The sequence below is a fragment of the Pinus tabuliformis genome, chromosome 8, assembly GCF_031772625.1.
Source record: "Pinus tabuliformis cultivar Carrire ecotype Pingquan chromosome 8, CPIR1, whole genome shotgun sequence".
Classification (NCBI taxonomy): Eukaryota; Viridiplantae; Streptophyta; class Pinopsida; order Pinales; family Pinaceae; genus Pinus; species Pinus tabuliformis.
The window spans coordinates 672,468,407-672,486,009 of NC_142294.1; the positions used below are offsets into that span (position 1 = coordinate 672,468,407).

General features: G+C 36.8%; 1 protein-coding gene and 1 long non-coding RNA gene across 4 annotated transcripts; one reads left to right on the forward strand and one right to left on the reverse strand.

Annotated features, from left to right (window-relative positions):
* Nucleotides 1-775: 775 nt before the first annotated feature.
* On the reverse strand, nt 776-10,343 carry LOC149237367 (uncharacterized). The gene is made up of 3 exons (XR_016245252.1): nt 10,245-10,343; nt 1,007-1,164; nt 776-886 (listed from the first exon to the last, which is right to left on the reverse strand). It is a non-coding gene; the product is annotated as an uncharacterized LOC149237367 (long non-coding RNA).
* A 5,241-nt stretch (nt 10,344-15,584) lies between these two features.
* On the forward strand, nt 15,585-17,396 carry LOC149237368 (uncharacterized). Of its 3 annotated transcripts, none has more exons than XR_016245253.1 (4): nt 15,585-15,795; nt 15,918-16,058; nt 17,070-17,210; nt 17,333-17,396. XR_016245253.1 is itself a non-coding variant. In XM_089366806.1 (2 exons), the coding sequence occupies exons 1-2, from the start codon at nt 15,732-15,734 to the stop codon at nt 16,145-16,147; spliced, it is 294 nt and encodes a 97-aa protein (XP_089222932.1). In that variant the 5' UTR covers nt 15,600-15,731; the 3' UTR covers nt 16,148-16,284. The 3 variants fall into 3 exon arrangements, 1 of the variants encoding a protein (XP_089222932.1); XR_016245254.1 differs by having other exon boundaries at nt 15,587-15,795; nt 17,057-17,210; XM_089366806.1 differs by lacking the exons at nt 17,070-17,210; nt 17,333-17,396 and having other exon boundaries at nt 15,600-15,795; nt 15,918-16,284.
* Nucleotides 17,397-17,603: the final 207 nt, after the last annotated feature.

The window sequence follows — 17,603 nt, forward strand, 5'->3', positions numbered from 1 at the left end:
GGGGTTTTTTGAAAGCAAGGGTCGATGAATTCGAGTTTTAATTTGAGGGAGCGATGCCTAAAACCATTGAAATGGAATGCAAGTAGCCATAAATATGCATTGAACCTGTTTAGAGACCTTTGTTTGTAGTTGGTAAAAGTTGTGGAGTTAAAGGTGAAGATAAATGAATGAATCCATGCGAACAACAACCGGGCAACCATATTGATTTGGAAAGGGATATTTAAGAAATCAGTATTCAAATGGGAAATTAAATTAATATGCAAACAACAACCGGGCAACCATATTGATTTGGAAAGGGCTATTTAAGAAATCATTATTCAAATGGAAAATTAAAGTAATATGAAGATATATTGAAAACGTGTATTATAATCACTAAAGTCAATTGATTTTGTAAACAAAATTTGTTAAAACCCATTGACAATGAAATGGTTGTGAGGACATAAACTATCAAAATGGTATTGATCTTGAAGCATCCCTTTTTAAGTTTGAAATGGGAAACACAAATAGTTGTAGGACATAAACTATCAAAATGGTATTTGATGTTGAAACATCCTTTTTTAAGTGTGAAATGGAAAATACAAATAGTGTATTGTAACATCCTTTTTAAAGTTTGAAATGGAAAATACAAATAGTGTGTTGTAACATCCTTTTTAAAGTTTTAAATGGAAAACACAAATAGTTGTGAGGAAACAAACCATGAAAACGGTATTTGATCTTGAAACATCCTTTTTCAAGTTTGAAATGGAAAATACAAACAATGAATTATAACAAAAGAGGTTCGAGAAGGAATATAATAGTCTAAAGAACATTGTGCTTGTCATTCCATATTTGAAGTTGTACGAAAACATGGTGGAGGTAGCGAAGACCTGAAGAAGCAGTAATGGACCTGAAAAATGTATATTTTGTTAGAATTAGTAATATGTAAATTAGCTGCAGAAATTTATTAGTAATACTTTGCAAGTGAGTTGTGTTAAAATGAATCCGGAATGAATGGTAATGAAGTTACCTTTACTATGGGGATTCATATATTGTTAGTGGAAGATGCATGGTGAATAACGGCATATTGAACACCATTGGAGGTTAATGCACAGCTGGAGATGCAGTTTTTTTGCTTGCCAATCTACATGTAGTTGTGCAGGTATGTTATTTCTGAGCCCATGTGGCCTGTTGCAAAAGAAAGAAAAGGTTAGAATGAGATGTACAGATAATATAAAGACATTCTAATATTTGCTTATTTACTAATATTGATTAAAGTTGGTTGCTGTTGAAAGATATGAAAAGTATGTTATGAAATAGAATGAGGTAAATAAATGGAGGAAACCTTTTGTTGATGTCAAAGTATGGGTTGGAGCAGATTATCTGGAGGCGGCATTGAACGGAGAATTTCTTCTGCATGTTTTCTGCGAGCAATGTTTTTGTTGTCCTTCATTTTACTGTAACGATCGAAACTGAATGCGGGGTTAATCCGGAGATCTTGTAGAGAAGGCACTCTTGAAATAGCTGTGAATGTGAGACCTTGAAGTTCTGTTTTTCCAATGTCAATTGTTGCTTTTGGAAGTGTCATACCTTGAGATTTATGTATGGTTAAAGCCCAAGCCATCTTCAGTGGAATTTGTGCACGACCATTTCTTTTTACTGCTGGAATAGGCAAGTGAGTGGGGTTTCTTTCATCCCAAGGAGGCCCAATGTACTCGGGAAAATCTACGACAACAAATGTTGGAATTTGTGGTGGTGCAGTTGATTCTTTGTAAAAGATGGTTACAATTTTTCCAAGGGAACCATTAACAAGACCGACTGAAACCCAAAGGTTGGAAGTCAACATAACTTTTTCTCCATTGCATAGCAATACAATTCGATCAAGTTGCTCGTCTTCATAGGAAGCACTGGAATATGTGTTGTCATCTTCAGCAATGGATTGTGCGATAGGAGTGTTTAGAGATTTCATCATTTTCTTATTATGGACCATTGTTTGAGCATTTGTTGGAAATAGATGCATGGAATCATGGAATGAACATATTTCTTCTTCTGATAAAAAGGAATCTATGCGCGACATGAGTACGTTGTAGTCGTCGATTGTTGGATTTGCATCTCTAATGTTCTGGAGAATGTTCCTGAAAGTAACCTGTGCGATGTCGTCACCTTGTTGATGAAATATTGTGTCTAATGTGATGATTGTGTTGAAGGTGTTCCACAGTGCGCTTCCATGGCTCGTCCCTACATATAGAGGTATGTCTTTGACGGGTGGTAGCTGACCGAGATCACCAACCAATATTATGGAACAACCACCGAAAGGAGTGTTTCTTTGGTAGGGAAATGCCTCACGAAGACGTTCATCAATATGGCTGAGAAGCTTTGGCCCAATGAAGCTCATTTCATCGATTAGTATGTATCTTATATGCCTGAGTTCTTCTGGAATTTTGCAAGAGCATTACCTTCTAACGGCATAAGATCCTTTATAGGAAGGTGCAAAGCAGAATGGATTGTCGATGCTTGTATGTTGAAGGCAAGAACCCCTGTAGGGGCGAGGAGCATGATCGGTGAAGGTTCCAGGCTTGCAAGGCCTATGAGCATATCTTTGATGCAATTAATAAGGAAGGATTTTCTCGTACCAGTAGTGCCTTGTATTATCATTCTGAGAGCGGGTAAATAATCCTTCCTAGCAAAATGATTAAAAATAATATTTAGAGCTTTTCTTTGCATTGGAGATAATGTAGTAAGGGTCGGCAGGGTATGTTGATGTGTTTGAATAATGTGGTGGATGGAGAGGCTATTCTCAATGAATTGTATTGCATTATTTTGTAGATCCAATGGGATAGTGGTATGATTCCAGTTATGGGTGTCATCAAAGCCACGAAGACCAAGCATGTTAAGGTCGTTTATGAGAAGCTCATTTGTGGGTGTAATTGGGAAAGTAATTCCCATTCATTTATTTCCATGGTGTCTGTTGGATTGGCTTCATTTATAGTTAAGGTATCATTTGTGACAGATTCAATATTAGATAGTGTGCGGTGTTGATGCCAAGGATTGTAGAATGGACGAAATGTTTGCCAATTTGCGATGAATTCTGCAGCAGAATCTCCTATATCTTGTACGATATGGCGAAAAGGTTTGTATAGCATAAGTTCAACCCTGTAAAAGTCAGCGTAGCAAGGTTCTGTTGTGGATGGTATGGAGGAGTAACGTGGTATGACGCGAACAATTGCTTTTGTAGGCCTTTGTTTCCATTTGTTTGTTTTGCGACGAGGATCATATGACCAGGATCTTGCCAATTCTATTAGTGATGTGGACTCTAGGGTAGAAGGGCGCTGGATATATGTATCTATGAATTGCGAGGATGTAGTGGAGGTGGTGTTCGTTTGTGGAAGGCACATAAGAATTTTTTGGTTTACATTTAAAGAAATGAATGGTCGACTACATAATGTTAATGGTAATTTTTGTAGCATATGGCAGGTTTCTTGTGCTCCAATGTCATGATCAACAAGGGTTTCTGCAAGAAATTTTCGAAATGCGGATGTTGCTGGGTCAGCAATGGGTGAAGCCAGGACAATTCTACGTAGCATGTGGAGGAAGCTTTCAGATTTTTTTCTGCTTTGGATGCATATTTGGCGATATATTTTTGTACAACGTGTATGGAGAGTACTGGTTGGCAGTCAACATTTTCACACCAAATAGATAGGATGGTAGGGTTATGGCTATTGATTCGATCGTCGTTGTGAGCAGGGGTGTATGTTTTTTGGCCATTGGAATCAATGAATAAGGCGAATTTTGGATGTAATTCCCATGGTGCTTTATAATGACATTGGAGTGAGGATCCATTTTTTCTTAGGCACGTGCTTTCTGAGCATTTTTTGTGATGTTCAACACAATTGACGAGTTGTTCATAGTCACTGAAAGGATTGGTTCTGAAGATTTGCGGTGTGGACAATAGGCAAGGGTCTTCGGGATTTGTCCAAGCATTTGGTTGGTTTGAAGTCGAAGGAGCACGAGGGTTCCAAGCGGAAATATATTTGTCGAAGAACTGCCTTGTAATATTGACTGCTTCTGTGTCTTCCCAGTGGAGATTCTCCATATCAGGTGCATTTTCTATCCAAAGGAAACCATGGATGTGCGCAGATCCCCTATGTTTCCATTCATACCTAACATGTATGCGTTTTTGTAAGATAATTTTGCAATAGGTGAGGAATTTTGTTTAGAGTTCTTGGAGGAAAACAAATGCGGTAGAATGCGTACCTGTACTAGTAATCTTTTGTATTCAAGTGTTTCTCTAAGATAATCTCACGAAATGCTGTGAATCTATGGTCCATATATAGTGATGTTAAATGTGGGTTAGAGATAATGTTATCATTTCTCCACTTATGTTGTTTTGCAATATCAGTAGGAAGACATCTGGGCATGATTGCATGATGATCAGGCCATTTTGTATCAGCTGCACTTAATGTGAAGAAGAACGTCGGGCAACCGAGTTGAGATATCATGTCCATTAGTTCATTTTTAGCTTTGTGCCAAAATGACCTTGTTCCATGTAAATAGCTACCGAATCGCATGACTTGCTCTGCCAATTTCTCATCTGGAAATTGTTCTAATCGAATGTTCAGATCTTGAATAGATATTGGAAAGTTATCTGTGATGTTTTTTTCACAAAAATCGACGCTGTTGCTTGACTGCGATGCTGCATCATGAGATTATATATGTAATAACGAAAGCGTGGGTGGCTTCCAAATCTGTTATCGTAGTAACATATGAGATGAAGTGCATATTCATGTAACTGCACTGCTTTCATTCTTGGCTGATTTGGCATTGCAGCGCCTGTCAGGAAAAGGGCGGGGAAAGCCATAGAGAGTAGACCTTCTGTGTTGTATTCATTGACTGGCAATAAACCAATTGTTGGCCACTCAATTGTAGTATTAGATTGGTGGTTGTAAGCATGCAAATAATGGCGGATTTCTTGGATTTCTGTATTTGTATTAGGTATGATGGGTACGAATGATGATGTTTGGCCAGCGGATGGGTTGTGAAATCTTCGGTGAGCTCATGGGGTGGTTCAAGTGGAAGGCGGACAGTGGTTTCTGTAGTATTGGAATGGTGAAGGGAGGAGGAGACATCGGTGGGGATTGCTGGTAAGGATGCCAGTGCATTGGAATCAATACGAAAATTCTTATAGTATGGGTCATTAGCCAATTTGTATTCAATGCAGTGAGAACGTGATGTCTACTGACAATGAAATCATAAGCCTTATGGTCATTACTATGACGCGTGACAATTAGGATGTCCAAGCGCTCAACACGTTGTGGCAACATGTTTGCGATTTTTGTAATGTCTTGAGCAAAACAAATTGTGTGGCCACTGTATTTATACTGGCCACCACATGCATGTGTTACCTACAGTATAGGGTTAACCCTAGCAATGAGCCTTTCTTCTATTTGTGAAAGAGACGTAAGGGTATTTGGTTGAGGGCCAGGGTCCATGTTGTTTGATAATGAGAAGCGATGACCCTTTGTTTCAGAGACGCATCTGGAGCAGCAATACATGTGGTTGGAATTGCGGATATGTATTCCAGGATATGATTCAAGACAAATGGAGCATGGGCATTTAGGTGGAAGTTTATCAATATTTGGACGGAAATCTCGATGTGCTTGATCAGTATAAATGTTGTTGAAAGCATGTGCGAAGGAGGGGTTAGGGTAATGAGGCATGGACGTATTTGTTTGAGAGGTTTGCTGAGAAGATGAAGAGTCTGATAATTGCAAGGGAGGATTGTTTTCAAGGTTGGCCATTTTAGACGAGCAAGGTTGGTCACCCTTTTGTTTTTTGTGTTTTTGACATTCTATGATGTTTTTTTTTGCTTGGTAAAGCTCATGGTGTCATGCATTTATTCGTTCTTTATTTGTTGCATAGTATCTTCGAGCACGTTCATTATTAGAAGAAGAAGCCATTCGCAAAATTTATGGTACCTATAAGCAAGGGAGGGGAAAAGAAGAATGTTATTTGGAGACAACAACCATGTTATTGTATGAAAGCGAAAGAAGGGTAAAAAATGCAAGCGAAAGCGAAAGAAGGGGAAAAAAATCTAAGTTCTGAATAGTGCCATGTGAATTTTTTTATTTGAGAAATGTTTTTGAAAGAACGTATTAGTATTTTTTCTGCATACATGTAGGTAGTTTCATGTGTAAAGCTGATAAAAGGAAAAAAAAATGTGATTTTGTCTACTCACATAATGCTAGATACAATGGAGAACGAATATTTATTTCAATGGTATATAAGAAAATTTCATAAGAAGACATGCAACAATATATCTTGTAAAGTTGTATTTATAAAATTGGACAATAGGAATTGCCAAAAAGCAAGGAATACATTTTGCAATATTTATCTACAATGTCGAGATGCTCTGAATTTCTTGAAGGATGTTTTTGCATTCTGTCGTGAAATGCAGTTTTTCTTCTTTTATGATAACGCATTTCAATCGTGGGACTTCTTTAAAAGATTTTGTCTTCACCGATAGTGTGAAGATATGATCTGTCCATAGAGCTCTAGAGACAATTTCCTTGATCAGTTCTAGATCTGAAGATAATAGATAGAAGTCTTTGGCATTATTTCCAAGAATTGTAGAGCCCGCGTCTTCGAAAGCAACAGTTGAAGCCAATTCACCAGTGTGATCTTGTATGTCGATTTTCAATAAGTATCTGTAATCACAATCACTTACTTCAGCGTTGCATTTTGGACAGAACCACATCCCTGTATTTTGTGGAATAAGTTTTTCCATGCATTTTTTCCCACCAACAATCGACGGGCAAGAAATGTAGTAAAAGCTATCCATACCAATTTTTGTTATTGTTGCCTTTAATTGGAAAAATGTTGGTTTCTCTAAGGAATCCATACTGTAAATGTCAGCAATTGTTATTTTTTTTTGTTGGTGGCCAAAAGGAGATCTTGTTGTCAAAGATGTAGAAGCTGCAGTCGAACCTTCTTTTTTAAACCACGACTTTAGCGCATGGGCCTCTTCAATGTCAGGATCTACAAGAAAAATGGATCTCGTTGTAGTGCCGATATTTTTTCCATTAAATCCTCCAACACGTGCAGATTTGATTATAATGATGGGGTTATTTCCTGTAGCACATAGGGAGGAAATTTCCTGTGACACGGCATTAAAATTATCTCCCCAAAAGATTGCATCTATGCTATACCCTGACATGTCTCGAAGTTGTACTGTTTGTTTATTGACTTCAGAGCTATCTTTTCTACGTATAGTGCATACACTGGAAATGTCTGTGACAACACTAAGAATATCAACAATGGAGTTGACGTTTGTTGTTCTAATATCATCAATTGATTTTATATTGAATCGCACTGTTGGGTTATGTTTTTTTCGTTGGCAACATGTTCTATGGTAGATGTTGCATTCAACAAAATTTCCCAATCATTGTTCAAGTGGTTGTATTGCTTATTAGCCATTTTTACATTCCCTTTAGAGACAATGTAGACATTTCCATTTTGGATTTTGTCGAAAAAATAATCTGCGACATTGTTGAAACATGTAACATGTATTTCTCCACCCTCTGTATCGAACAGGTCAAAACCAAACACTTTACCGGGTCCGTATTGATTCTGAAACTGTCAAAGAGATGTTTTCCTTTAACCGTATCCTTTTATGAACCAATTTGAGTGGTAAGGGTTTAACGATTTGATGGGAATTTGAACTGGTAGAATGGACGGAGTTGGAGTAGTTGGAAGAGGGCTGTGTCTTTTTGATGGAGGATGTGGATCCGATGAGGATGGAGTGTTTTCATCAGATGTGATGGGGATACTCATAGTTTTTGGATTGCCAATTAAGGGTGCAAATGAAGTAGATATTTCAAAGTCTATTAGCTTTATAGACCTACACGACAAATGAGAGTCAAAGGAATAACTGTTAGAAGCGGTTGTGTTATAAATAAAAAATGTTAAATTTGAAATAAGAAATTTATAACAAACTTACGTTGAATGACCAATAGCTGAGGCAGTCCAACTTTTAACATTTATAATAGAACCCTTTTGTAGCAAGCTTGTTGCTACGAGATGATTGAAATCTTTTGGAAGCATGATGTGTTTCTTATCTGTTCCGTCTGAAATTGCAGTACGATATCGTGGAGTTGAATTTTGCATTGATTGTATTGGCTCAAGTTCAACAATTTGTAGGTATGTTTGAATATGAGTTGATCCAGATAACATTGAGGAAATTGCATTTTCAGTAAGGTTTGTTGTCATTTTCTGGTACAAAACAAAACACAAAAATGTTGTTTTCTTCGCGTAAGATGTTTAAAATTCATTACATTCCTACAGCATTACTTGAGAAAATATGAATTAAAGGGCAAAGGGAAAGAAGCATGTTCAGTTTTTTTCTAAATGAGTGGGCATCTAAGCTTGTAAACATAATGAAGAAAGATATTTATTACAACAACTTTTATACGATCATTTTTTTTAAGCATACTTCCACCAAGCGCAGAGGAAGGAGAGGGAGAAACAAACGAAATAGAAGGTTTGGGGGTAACTCTAGTATCATCTGGTTGCTAATTTGATTGCCCAAGAATCATGGTGTTTTGAGCGACAGAGGTCGAGAAAAGCCATACCAGCAGGCGAAGTGCAAGCCCTAGAAGGGACAATGTAGCCATATGAGGTACACCAACATCTCCCCTAGAGGAAAAGGGAGTAGGATTCCCCCAAGGGGAAATCCTTGATTGGTGGACTCCATTTTGTCAAATTGAGACCAACGAGGGAGCAGTGATGTTATTCCGATTTGAATAAATTTTATGACACTTTGACACAACTTGCTTTTTCAATTTTTAAGAGCCGAGAAAAAGCTAAAGATGGTTCTAGCCGCCTTCGATTTGGGTAACTCTAGTATCTTCTGGTTGCTGAGTTGATTGTTCAAGAATCACGGTGTTTTGAATGGCAGAGGTCGAGAAAAATCATATTGGTAGGCCAATTGCAAGCCCTGGAAGGGACAATGTAGCCATATGAGGTGCACCAACATCTCCCCTAGAGGAAAAGGGAGCAGGATTCCTCCAAGGGGAAATCCTTGATTGGTGGACTCCATTTTCTCACCCTAAGACCAGCGAGGGAATAGTGAGGTTATTCTGATTTAAATAAATTTTATGACACTTTGACACAATTTGCTTTTTCAATTTTTAAGAGTCGAGAAAAAGCTAAAGATGACTCTAGTCGCCTTCGATTTTTAACGAGCCTGAAGTGAAAAGTGCTCAGATGGTCCTTTTCTTTTAAGGATTCTGAAAAGGAACGAAAGTGACTACTCTGGATATCTAGACAGGGGGATTACCAAACCAATCACAAAACTGTAGAATACTTTTTATGGTACGGCAGTCAATCTTCCCGAATGATGTGTTCAGTGCATTGCGATCGATAGGGCGGCAGACACGGCTTCCTAAGGATAAAGGATATAGCCTACTGTGGTCTCCCAATATATACTCGACGGTACGTGGGAGCACAAGTCCGTACTGGCACTTGTCATTTCAAAGAGGAGGAATCACCCAACCTACGATGAAAGTGATAGTCTCTAGCCTAGACTTCTAAATGGTGTGCGTTAGGTTCCAAAGCGCTTTTATGTTTATTGAAATGTATTTTACAGTTTATCTTTCTTAAGAAGTTTGCCTTTAAGGTTGATCGCGTGATGTACATATATAATTCCTAAATATGCAATCTAAGATGATAAACAATCGTTTACTTTCTTTTTTGCAGTGAAAATCCTAGCTACTAAGGAAAGAGAAGTGAAATTGTTTCAACATAGAGCGGAGAGCACACGCAAAGTCCTAAATCAATTTCCGCATGCATTCTAAATGTAAATGGACATGCATGTATTTGTTTTCTGCTTTCTTAATGTGTGGATGACAAAAGAAATGCCAAGTGGAATATAATATCAATACAGGGATATGACTAGTCCAGAATTCCGACAGACATAAGCAAAGCTATTGAAGTTTGTATCTAAGATTTTCTAGAGTCTGTTCACTAGAAACAAGACAGTCACGATGGCACCACTTTGCATTAGTTTAACACAAAGGAATAAAGTTTAAATTATCAAGAAAGCATATATATAACTGAATCATTTCAATCGGGAAATAATTTTGAATGAAATTTATAAGACTCTATAGTTGCTCAGTGGCTAATGTACAATTGATGGAAGAGGATTTTGTATCATGGTCCATGGATGAAATAGAAATGAAGCAAAAACTCGGAAAGGAGATTAAGGTTGTTACCGGAGATGAAGCAATACAGAAAACGCCCAGAAATGTCCCTCAATGCTGAAAGTTGAATTGCCCAGTGAGAAAACAGAGTAGGCCAATGCAAAGTATCAGTATTTAACATTGTTGTGTGAGTAACCAACATTATAAGTTGCACAGTGCTATGCAAATTAATAGTCTTTGCAGGAAGAAAACCCAACATAATCCACACAATCTAATCCTCACGAGGAAGGTTTTGTAGGGATTTAAAGGCTTTCTTATGTTATAAAATCCTAGGCAAATGTGGGTGCCCCAACAAATAAAAATGTATACCATAATACCCACTTACTATTAAGCATTGTCTCCAAAGGAACTTGAACAATATGATAAAAGATTCATCTTTTACTTCTATAATATACATAATGTTAGATATATGAAAAACACTTTCTGCTTTCAAGTAAGACTCTATAGTTGCTCAGTGGCTAATGTACAATTAATGGAAGAGGATTTTCTATCATGGTCCATGGATGAAATAGAAATGAAGCAAAAACTCGGAAAGGAGATTAAGGTTGTTACCAGAGATGAAGCAATACAGAGAACGTCCAGAAATGTCCTTCAACGCTGAAAGTTGAACAACAACTACAAATTAGTTAATATCATATTTAGCTTGCAACTGCTTGACATATAGTAAAAAATGGATATTTTCAGATAAATGTAGGGAGAAATTCAATAACAGAACAGAGATTAAACTGCATGCAAGATGATCCGAGAACAAGTAGTAAAGAAAAAATTACCACCACTTTCTCCAAGGTGCGTAGATATCGAATTCAGCTATGCCCTGTTCTCATAAAGGCACTGAATAGCTTGCCTCGATCTTACAATTTCTTTTGCCAAATTCTGCCCAAGAAAATATTGACTCATTAAAGATAAAAGCAAAGCCTGTTTCTAAGCACTAGCAACCTTGCTGATGTTCTTTAGTCACAAACATGATATCATTAAATTTAGTACAATATGATATCATTAAATTTAGAAATTGTACTAGAGATAAATATAACAAGAATCGTTACTGGAGGTTCAACCCAAGAAACATAAAAAATGATGGAAAGCAGTACATCAGCTAGCATTCAGTGCAAACACACCTCACAAGATTTATCCCCTGCTTGATATCAATCACAAAGTTGCAGCAAACAATAGATTTAACATAAGAAGTGAAGAAATAAAAGAAGTTGATCTTCTTGGTCTCCTAAGAAAAGAATATATCTGAGTGTGAGTGTTAGCCCTGAGTTTACTGAATGGAACTTTGTTAGTAAATGGATACTTCTAAAATTCAAATTTGAGATTGATGAAGACCCTATGCCACAAGAAATTCGCAAACTAGCACATAGCCTTGACTTTCAAATTTTTTCTTTCCATCTAGAAACAGAATAAAGGCACTTATAAAATATGGACCTACATATGATCCACAAGTTTCCAGTGCTACTAAGGATGCAGTCAAAAGTACTTCCTTCCAGAGAGATAGGAATAAGCCTTTTGCTAATGACCAGTATGACATTTGGCCTCTGGCTGATCTCTGAATTTATGGTATATTTGACCTGCCCTCTCCACATCTGCAACTTGGGGTACATCATCAATGTGCATAGGGCTCTTATAACCAAAAACATGCAAAGGACTCATCCAAGTTCAATTATTTTAAGTGATGTGATGAGCTCTATTCTAATGACTTCGAACTTTGTTATTGAAGCTAAACTCTAAACAATTCTTCTAAGACTAAATTCCTCTTAGTATAATGATATTTCTACTTTAAACGAACAAACATTTTGCCTAATAAAAAACCTGGAAAAAGAAGATCTGAAATAAAAGTAACCCTCAATACAAAAATTTCATCAATATAATAGGCACCAAATCCTAGTTCATCACATAGCGAAATTCAACTTGCTCAGACACATCTGCTGTTAATTCCTGTAATTCTGGTTTCTGTACCCTGAGATAAAACACCAAAACTATTGTCCTTCTTTGTCTATCTAAACTAGTTTTGAATCTTGATAGTTTTCTCTTGATGTTATTCCATCCCTTCCTCAAGTCTCCACAGCAATCTGGATTCTGTATAGGAAGAGATTTTTTTAGGCTATCTAACCCTGCATTTTCTCTGAGTATTTCTTCCTTTCCATGCTGTCATAGGTCTAAGTTCTGACAGTTCGAGTTGCCCCATGAACAACACTAGCATCTTATTGAACCCTTTTTCAAAAGAGATTTCCATAGCTGAACAACAACGAGGATTATTAAATAGAGATAAAATAGTTACATCAATTTCAAGAGAAGAATAATACCCATAATGGTACATTGAGGTGATAGTATGAACCCATAGCTTCTACTCAGAGTTGCACATTTAGCTTAACATATAAACCATAGATCTTCTCTTCTACAATTTATCTACAAATGACTTGGTTTGTATCACATTGTATAATCCCATCTTTACATCTTTCTCTTTGATTTTCCTTAAATGTTGCTCCCATGCCCTGGAACAAAAATACTTGAAATGCTTGTAAATACATTAGCATTTCCCAAAATAAACAATGCCACCTTCATTTTTGTTACACATTTTATGTGACATATATATTAGCATCTCATTTTCTATCTAACTATTCTTTAGTGTGGATATTGTCTATAAATATCATTTACTGCATTCTTTATTGTCCCTAAATTACAATTTATTAATACCCTCACAATTATTCTGAAAATAACTCTGTAAGTGGATAATATACAGGATACTGAATAACAACAGTTTATCAGAGGAGATGCCATGGAAATTGAACAACTACTTTAGCCTTACTACTCTATAAGAATTTGCCTGAATTGGTGCTATTTTTTGTTCATTTCATCGTGAAATTATAGAGGAAACAATCCTCGTATATCAACTAGTACTTATTCATACTGGAAACGATCAATTTATTTTACAGAAACCTCTGCCACAACAATTTGTCTGGGAATATTCCTGTCACACAGAACTTTACAAGGTTTACCCCAGAAAGGTATAGATATAATGAACACATTTTATTTCTAGATCAAATTCAGTTTTCTTCTTGATATTGTCAAGTCTGTACATTTTATCTGATGGGAACGATTTTTGCCTCAGTTTTTTTGGAAATCCAGGTCTCTGTGGCTATTGGATTGGATGACTTTGTGGGATATCTGCCAGACAACCAAAAGGTGAAAACAGAACTAGATATTACAAATCAGATTCCATAGATTTGTATTAAATATCCTTTAGATTATATTGATAGTGTTATCTATTGATTGTGTAAATCGATAGCTTCTGTGTGAACAACAGCTATTGTTTGCATCTCATTAGGTTCAGTGATATTAGTGTGTGTAATCACCGTCACTCTCTACCTTTCAAATCAACATAAACCATTCACTAAAGGGTCATCAAGCAAAACGGGTCAAGGTGTTATGCCTCATTTCAAATTTGTTATTTCTCAGAGTAAAGCTATCATCTTACCATCAATATCTATGCCTCTTGTTAAAAGATTCTTGCATGTCCTGACCAGGTTCTCCAAGGCTTGTAATATTGCACATGGATATGGCCCTATACATGTATGATGATATAATGAGAATGACCGAAAATTTGAATGAGAAATTCATAATTGGCAATGGTGCTACAAGCACAGCTTACAGATGCGATCTTAAGAACTGTAAGTCAGTTGCTATTAAAAGACTATACACACACTATCCACAAAGCTTGCGGGAATTCGAAACTGAGTTAGAGACTGTTGGAAGTATCAAACATCGATCTGTCCTCCAACAATACCATGGGAACAATTACTAGAGAGCTGGGGCATATTATAAATTTAGACAGATTGTGAGTTTTAGTTATTCTAATGTCTTGGTTAAGGCTTCTAAGGTTCCCTTTTAGAACTATATCTAAAAAACATAATAGCTGCAAGGGAAGACCTTACATTTCTATTGCCCTGTGATGTGATGTGAACTTTTAGGGACATTTCTAACAATAATATATCTGGACCTATCCCGAGATCTATTGGGAGTGCTCTTATTTAACAAAGGAGAACTTTCAAACAAACAACAATCCTGGTGTTGAGACAATGCCCAGTCAACCCAATGGCAAACTGATTAGGTTCTGATGGATGTGCAGCAATAACAAGCGGATAGACATTGCCACTGCACATATAGATCGACACAAATTTCTCAACAACAATTTAAAATAAACAATAGGACCAGCTGGGATCCCTGCTATTTAGATGAGGATAATTTACCAACACTGATTTACACAACAGATCTTAGAATGATGACAATTTAAAATAAAACTGTTTCTCAACATCCTCACAACTTTCTGAGAACAAACCATGATAGCATGAACCTGAAAAAGACGAGGGTTATGATCCCAGCATTGCATACAAGTTATAGACTCTGTATGTATTGTGGAAACTATGCTGTAAAGCACCGATTTTGTTTCCTCTGTTCTTCTCTTTACAAAGAGAGGCTAAACTTGTCTTGTATATTCAGACAGGTGCTCAAGAGTTCCAGTTTTAGTCCTGTTGACTCTGGAACAGAGCAATAAGCCCAATCTTAGTCTAGTTTTCTATTCTTTAAAGACACTATAAATCTCCAAATTAAATTATCATAATAATATAATTTTAAGGTCAAGGCCTATTCAGATATCAATTATTTGAATAATTATAGGAATGATATAATTTTAAGGCCAAGGCCTAGTCAGAGGCCGAATTAACAGATGAAATCCCTTTATTTATGGGACAAGAGATGACCTCTGTGCAGTGATGATTTGACTACGTAGTCTATGCAGGTGTACATACTTTACCCTTGCTAGACTCAAATTGGCCTAGTCAGACACCAAATTAATGGATGAAATCCCTATCGCCTATGCACAGTGATAATTTGAGTCTATGCTGGTTTACATAACCTCCCCCACTAGACTCAAACTTGTGATCTCGAAAGATAGAACACATGTTCTTAATTGATAGGTCCTCTCTAGAGAGTAGTTGCCACTCCTTGATAGTATGAGATTTCTTTGCTCCTGGTTATATCTTTCCTGAGAAACCAAATTTGTTTTCAAAGGACAGAACACATGATCTTAATTGATAGGTCCACTCTATAGAGTAGCTGCCACTCCTTGATAGTATGAGAGTTCTTTGCTCCTGGTTATATCTTTCCTGAGAAACCAAATTTGTTCTAGGTACTGTCTTCTGTCTAAACTTGCAAATATGTCTTGGGGTTTTAGTTTGCCTATTTGAATTTCTAAGTGCAAATATAGTGAGAATTATGCAGTGGATCATGATCGGTTCAAATTGACGTATTGGGATTTTCCTATACAAATGTTGTAAACTTCATAAGATAGAATTAATGGCAAAATTTCTATGTGCAATGTGCAAGCAAGAACACATACTAAACAATTTGTAGACTTGGATTGCAGGTCATTGGAGATATTCATTGGTTGTTAACCAAAAAAGAAAAGTCTCATTTTTGTGTTCTGAACTGAAGCCCTAGAGTATGTGGATAACTGCGGAATTTCTTTGTAAGAATATCCTGAAAAAGTTCTATCCAAGAAAAGCTGGTACAATGAAATTAAAGCCTTGTGGTTCTTGAAAATGTCAAATTAGATTTCCCAGTTGTGGAGTTAATATCTTCCAAAATTTAGGAACCTGACTACATTCATATTGCATGTCTGTATTGCAGAATGGCTCGTTCAGCAGAACCAGCCGACAAAGGTGTATTTCAAACCCAGTTCAAAATATCATGTGAAAGAACCGCATGTGAACGGAAAGGAAGCCAGTATATCTGAGAAGCAAAGCTCAGGGCAGCTGGCTGCGGCCTTTAGTAAGCCGCCTATGCCTCCCCTGTTTGGTCCCTTATTTGTCTTCTCTATTCTGGAGACGCTACTTCATACAGAGAAGAAAAACGAATGATTTTCTACCCTTCTATTTGACTGCAATGGCCCCAAATGCAGCCAACATAAATAATGTATATAGAGTTCAGCTTCTTGCGTAGATATCGATGAGGAACACCTTATTAATTTCTATATGAATCTGTATGTTCTTGAGGGGAGGATATGGCCCTATACATGTATGATGATATAATGAGAATGACCGAAAATTTGAATGAGAAATTCATAATTGGCAATGGTGCTACAAGCACAGCTTACAGATGTGATCTTAAGAACTGTAAGTCAGTTGCTATTAAAAGAACACATAGTCTATGCAGGTGTACATACTTTACCCTCGCTAGACTCAAATTGGCCTAGTCAGACACCAAATTAATGGATGAAATCCCTATCACCTATGCACAGTGATAATTTGAGTCTATGTTGGTTTACATAACCTCCCCCACTAGACTCAAACTTGTGATCTCGAAAGACAGAACACATGTTCTTAATTGATAGGTCCTCTCTAGAGAGTAGTTGCCACTCCTTGATAGTATGAGATTTCTTTGCTCCTGGTTATATCTTTCCTGAGAAACCAAATTTGTTTTCAAAGGACAGAACACATGATCTTAATTGATAGGTCCACTCTATAGAGTAGCTGCCACTCCTTGATAGTATGAGAGTTCTTTGCCCCTGGTTATATCTTTCCTGAGAAACCAAATTTGTTCTAGGTACTGTCTTTTGTCTGAACTTGCAAATATGTCTTGGGGTTTTAGTTTGTGTATTTGAATTTCTAAGTGCGACTATAGTGAGAATTATGCAGTGGATCATGATCGGTTCAAATTGACGTATTGGGATTTTCCTAAACAAATGTTGTAAACTTCATAAGATAGAATTAATGGCAAAATTTCTATGTGCAATGTGCAAGCAAGAACACATACTAAACAATTTCTAGACTTGGATTGCAGGTCATTGGAGATATTCATTGGTTGTTAACCAAAAAAGAAAAGTCTCATTTTTGTGTTTTGAACTAAAGCCCTAGAGTATGTGGATAACTGCGGAATTTCTTTGTAAGAATATCCTGAAAAAGTTCTATCCAAGAAAAGCTGGTACAATGAAATTAAAGCCATGTGGTTCTTGAAAATGTCAAATTAGATTTCCCAGTTGTGGAGTTAATATCTTCCAAAATTTAGGAACCTGAATACATTCATATTGCATGTCTGTATTGCAGAATGGCTCGTTCAGCAGAACCAGCCGACAAAGGTGTATTTCAAACCCAGTTCAAAATATCATTTATAAGAACCGCATGTGAATGGAAAGGAAGCCAATATATCTGAGAAGCAAAGCTTAGGGCAGCTGGTTGCGGCCTTTAGTAAGCCGCCAATGCCTCCCCTGTTTGGTCCCTTATTTGTCTTCTCTATTCTGGAGACGCTACTTCATACAGAGAAGAAAAACGAATGATTTTCTACCCTTCTATTTGACTGCAATGGCCCCAAATGCAG

Coding starts and splice junctions, on each gene's coding strand:
- LOC149237368 (XM_089366806.1), top strand. CDS start 15,732: ATGTGGATAACTGCGGAATTTCTTTGTAAGAATATCCTGAAAAAGTTC. Junction 15,796..15,917: donor GTTCTATCCAAGAAAAGCTG/GTACAATGAAAT, acceptor TCTGTATTGCAG/AATGGCTCGTTCAGCAGAAC.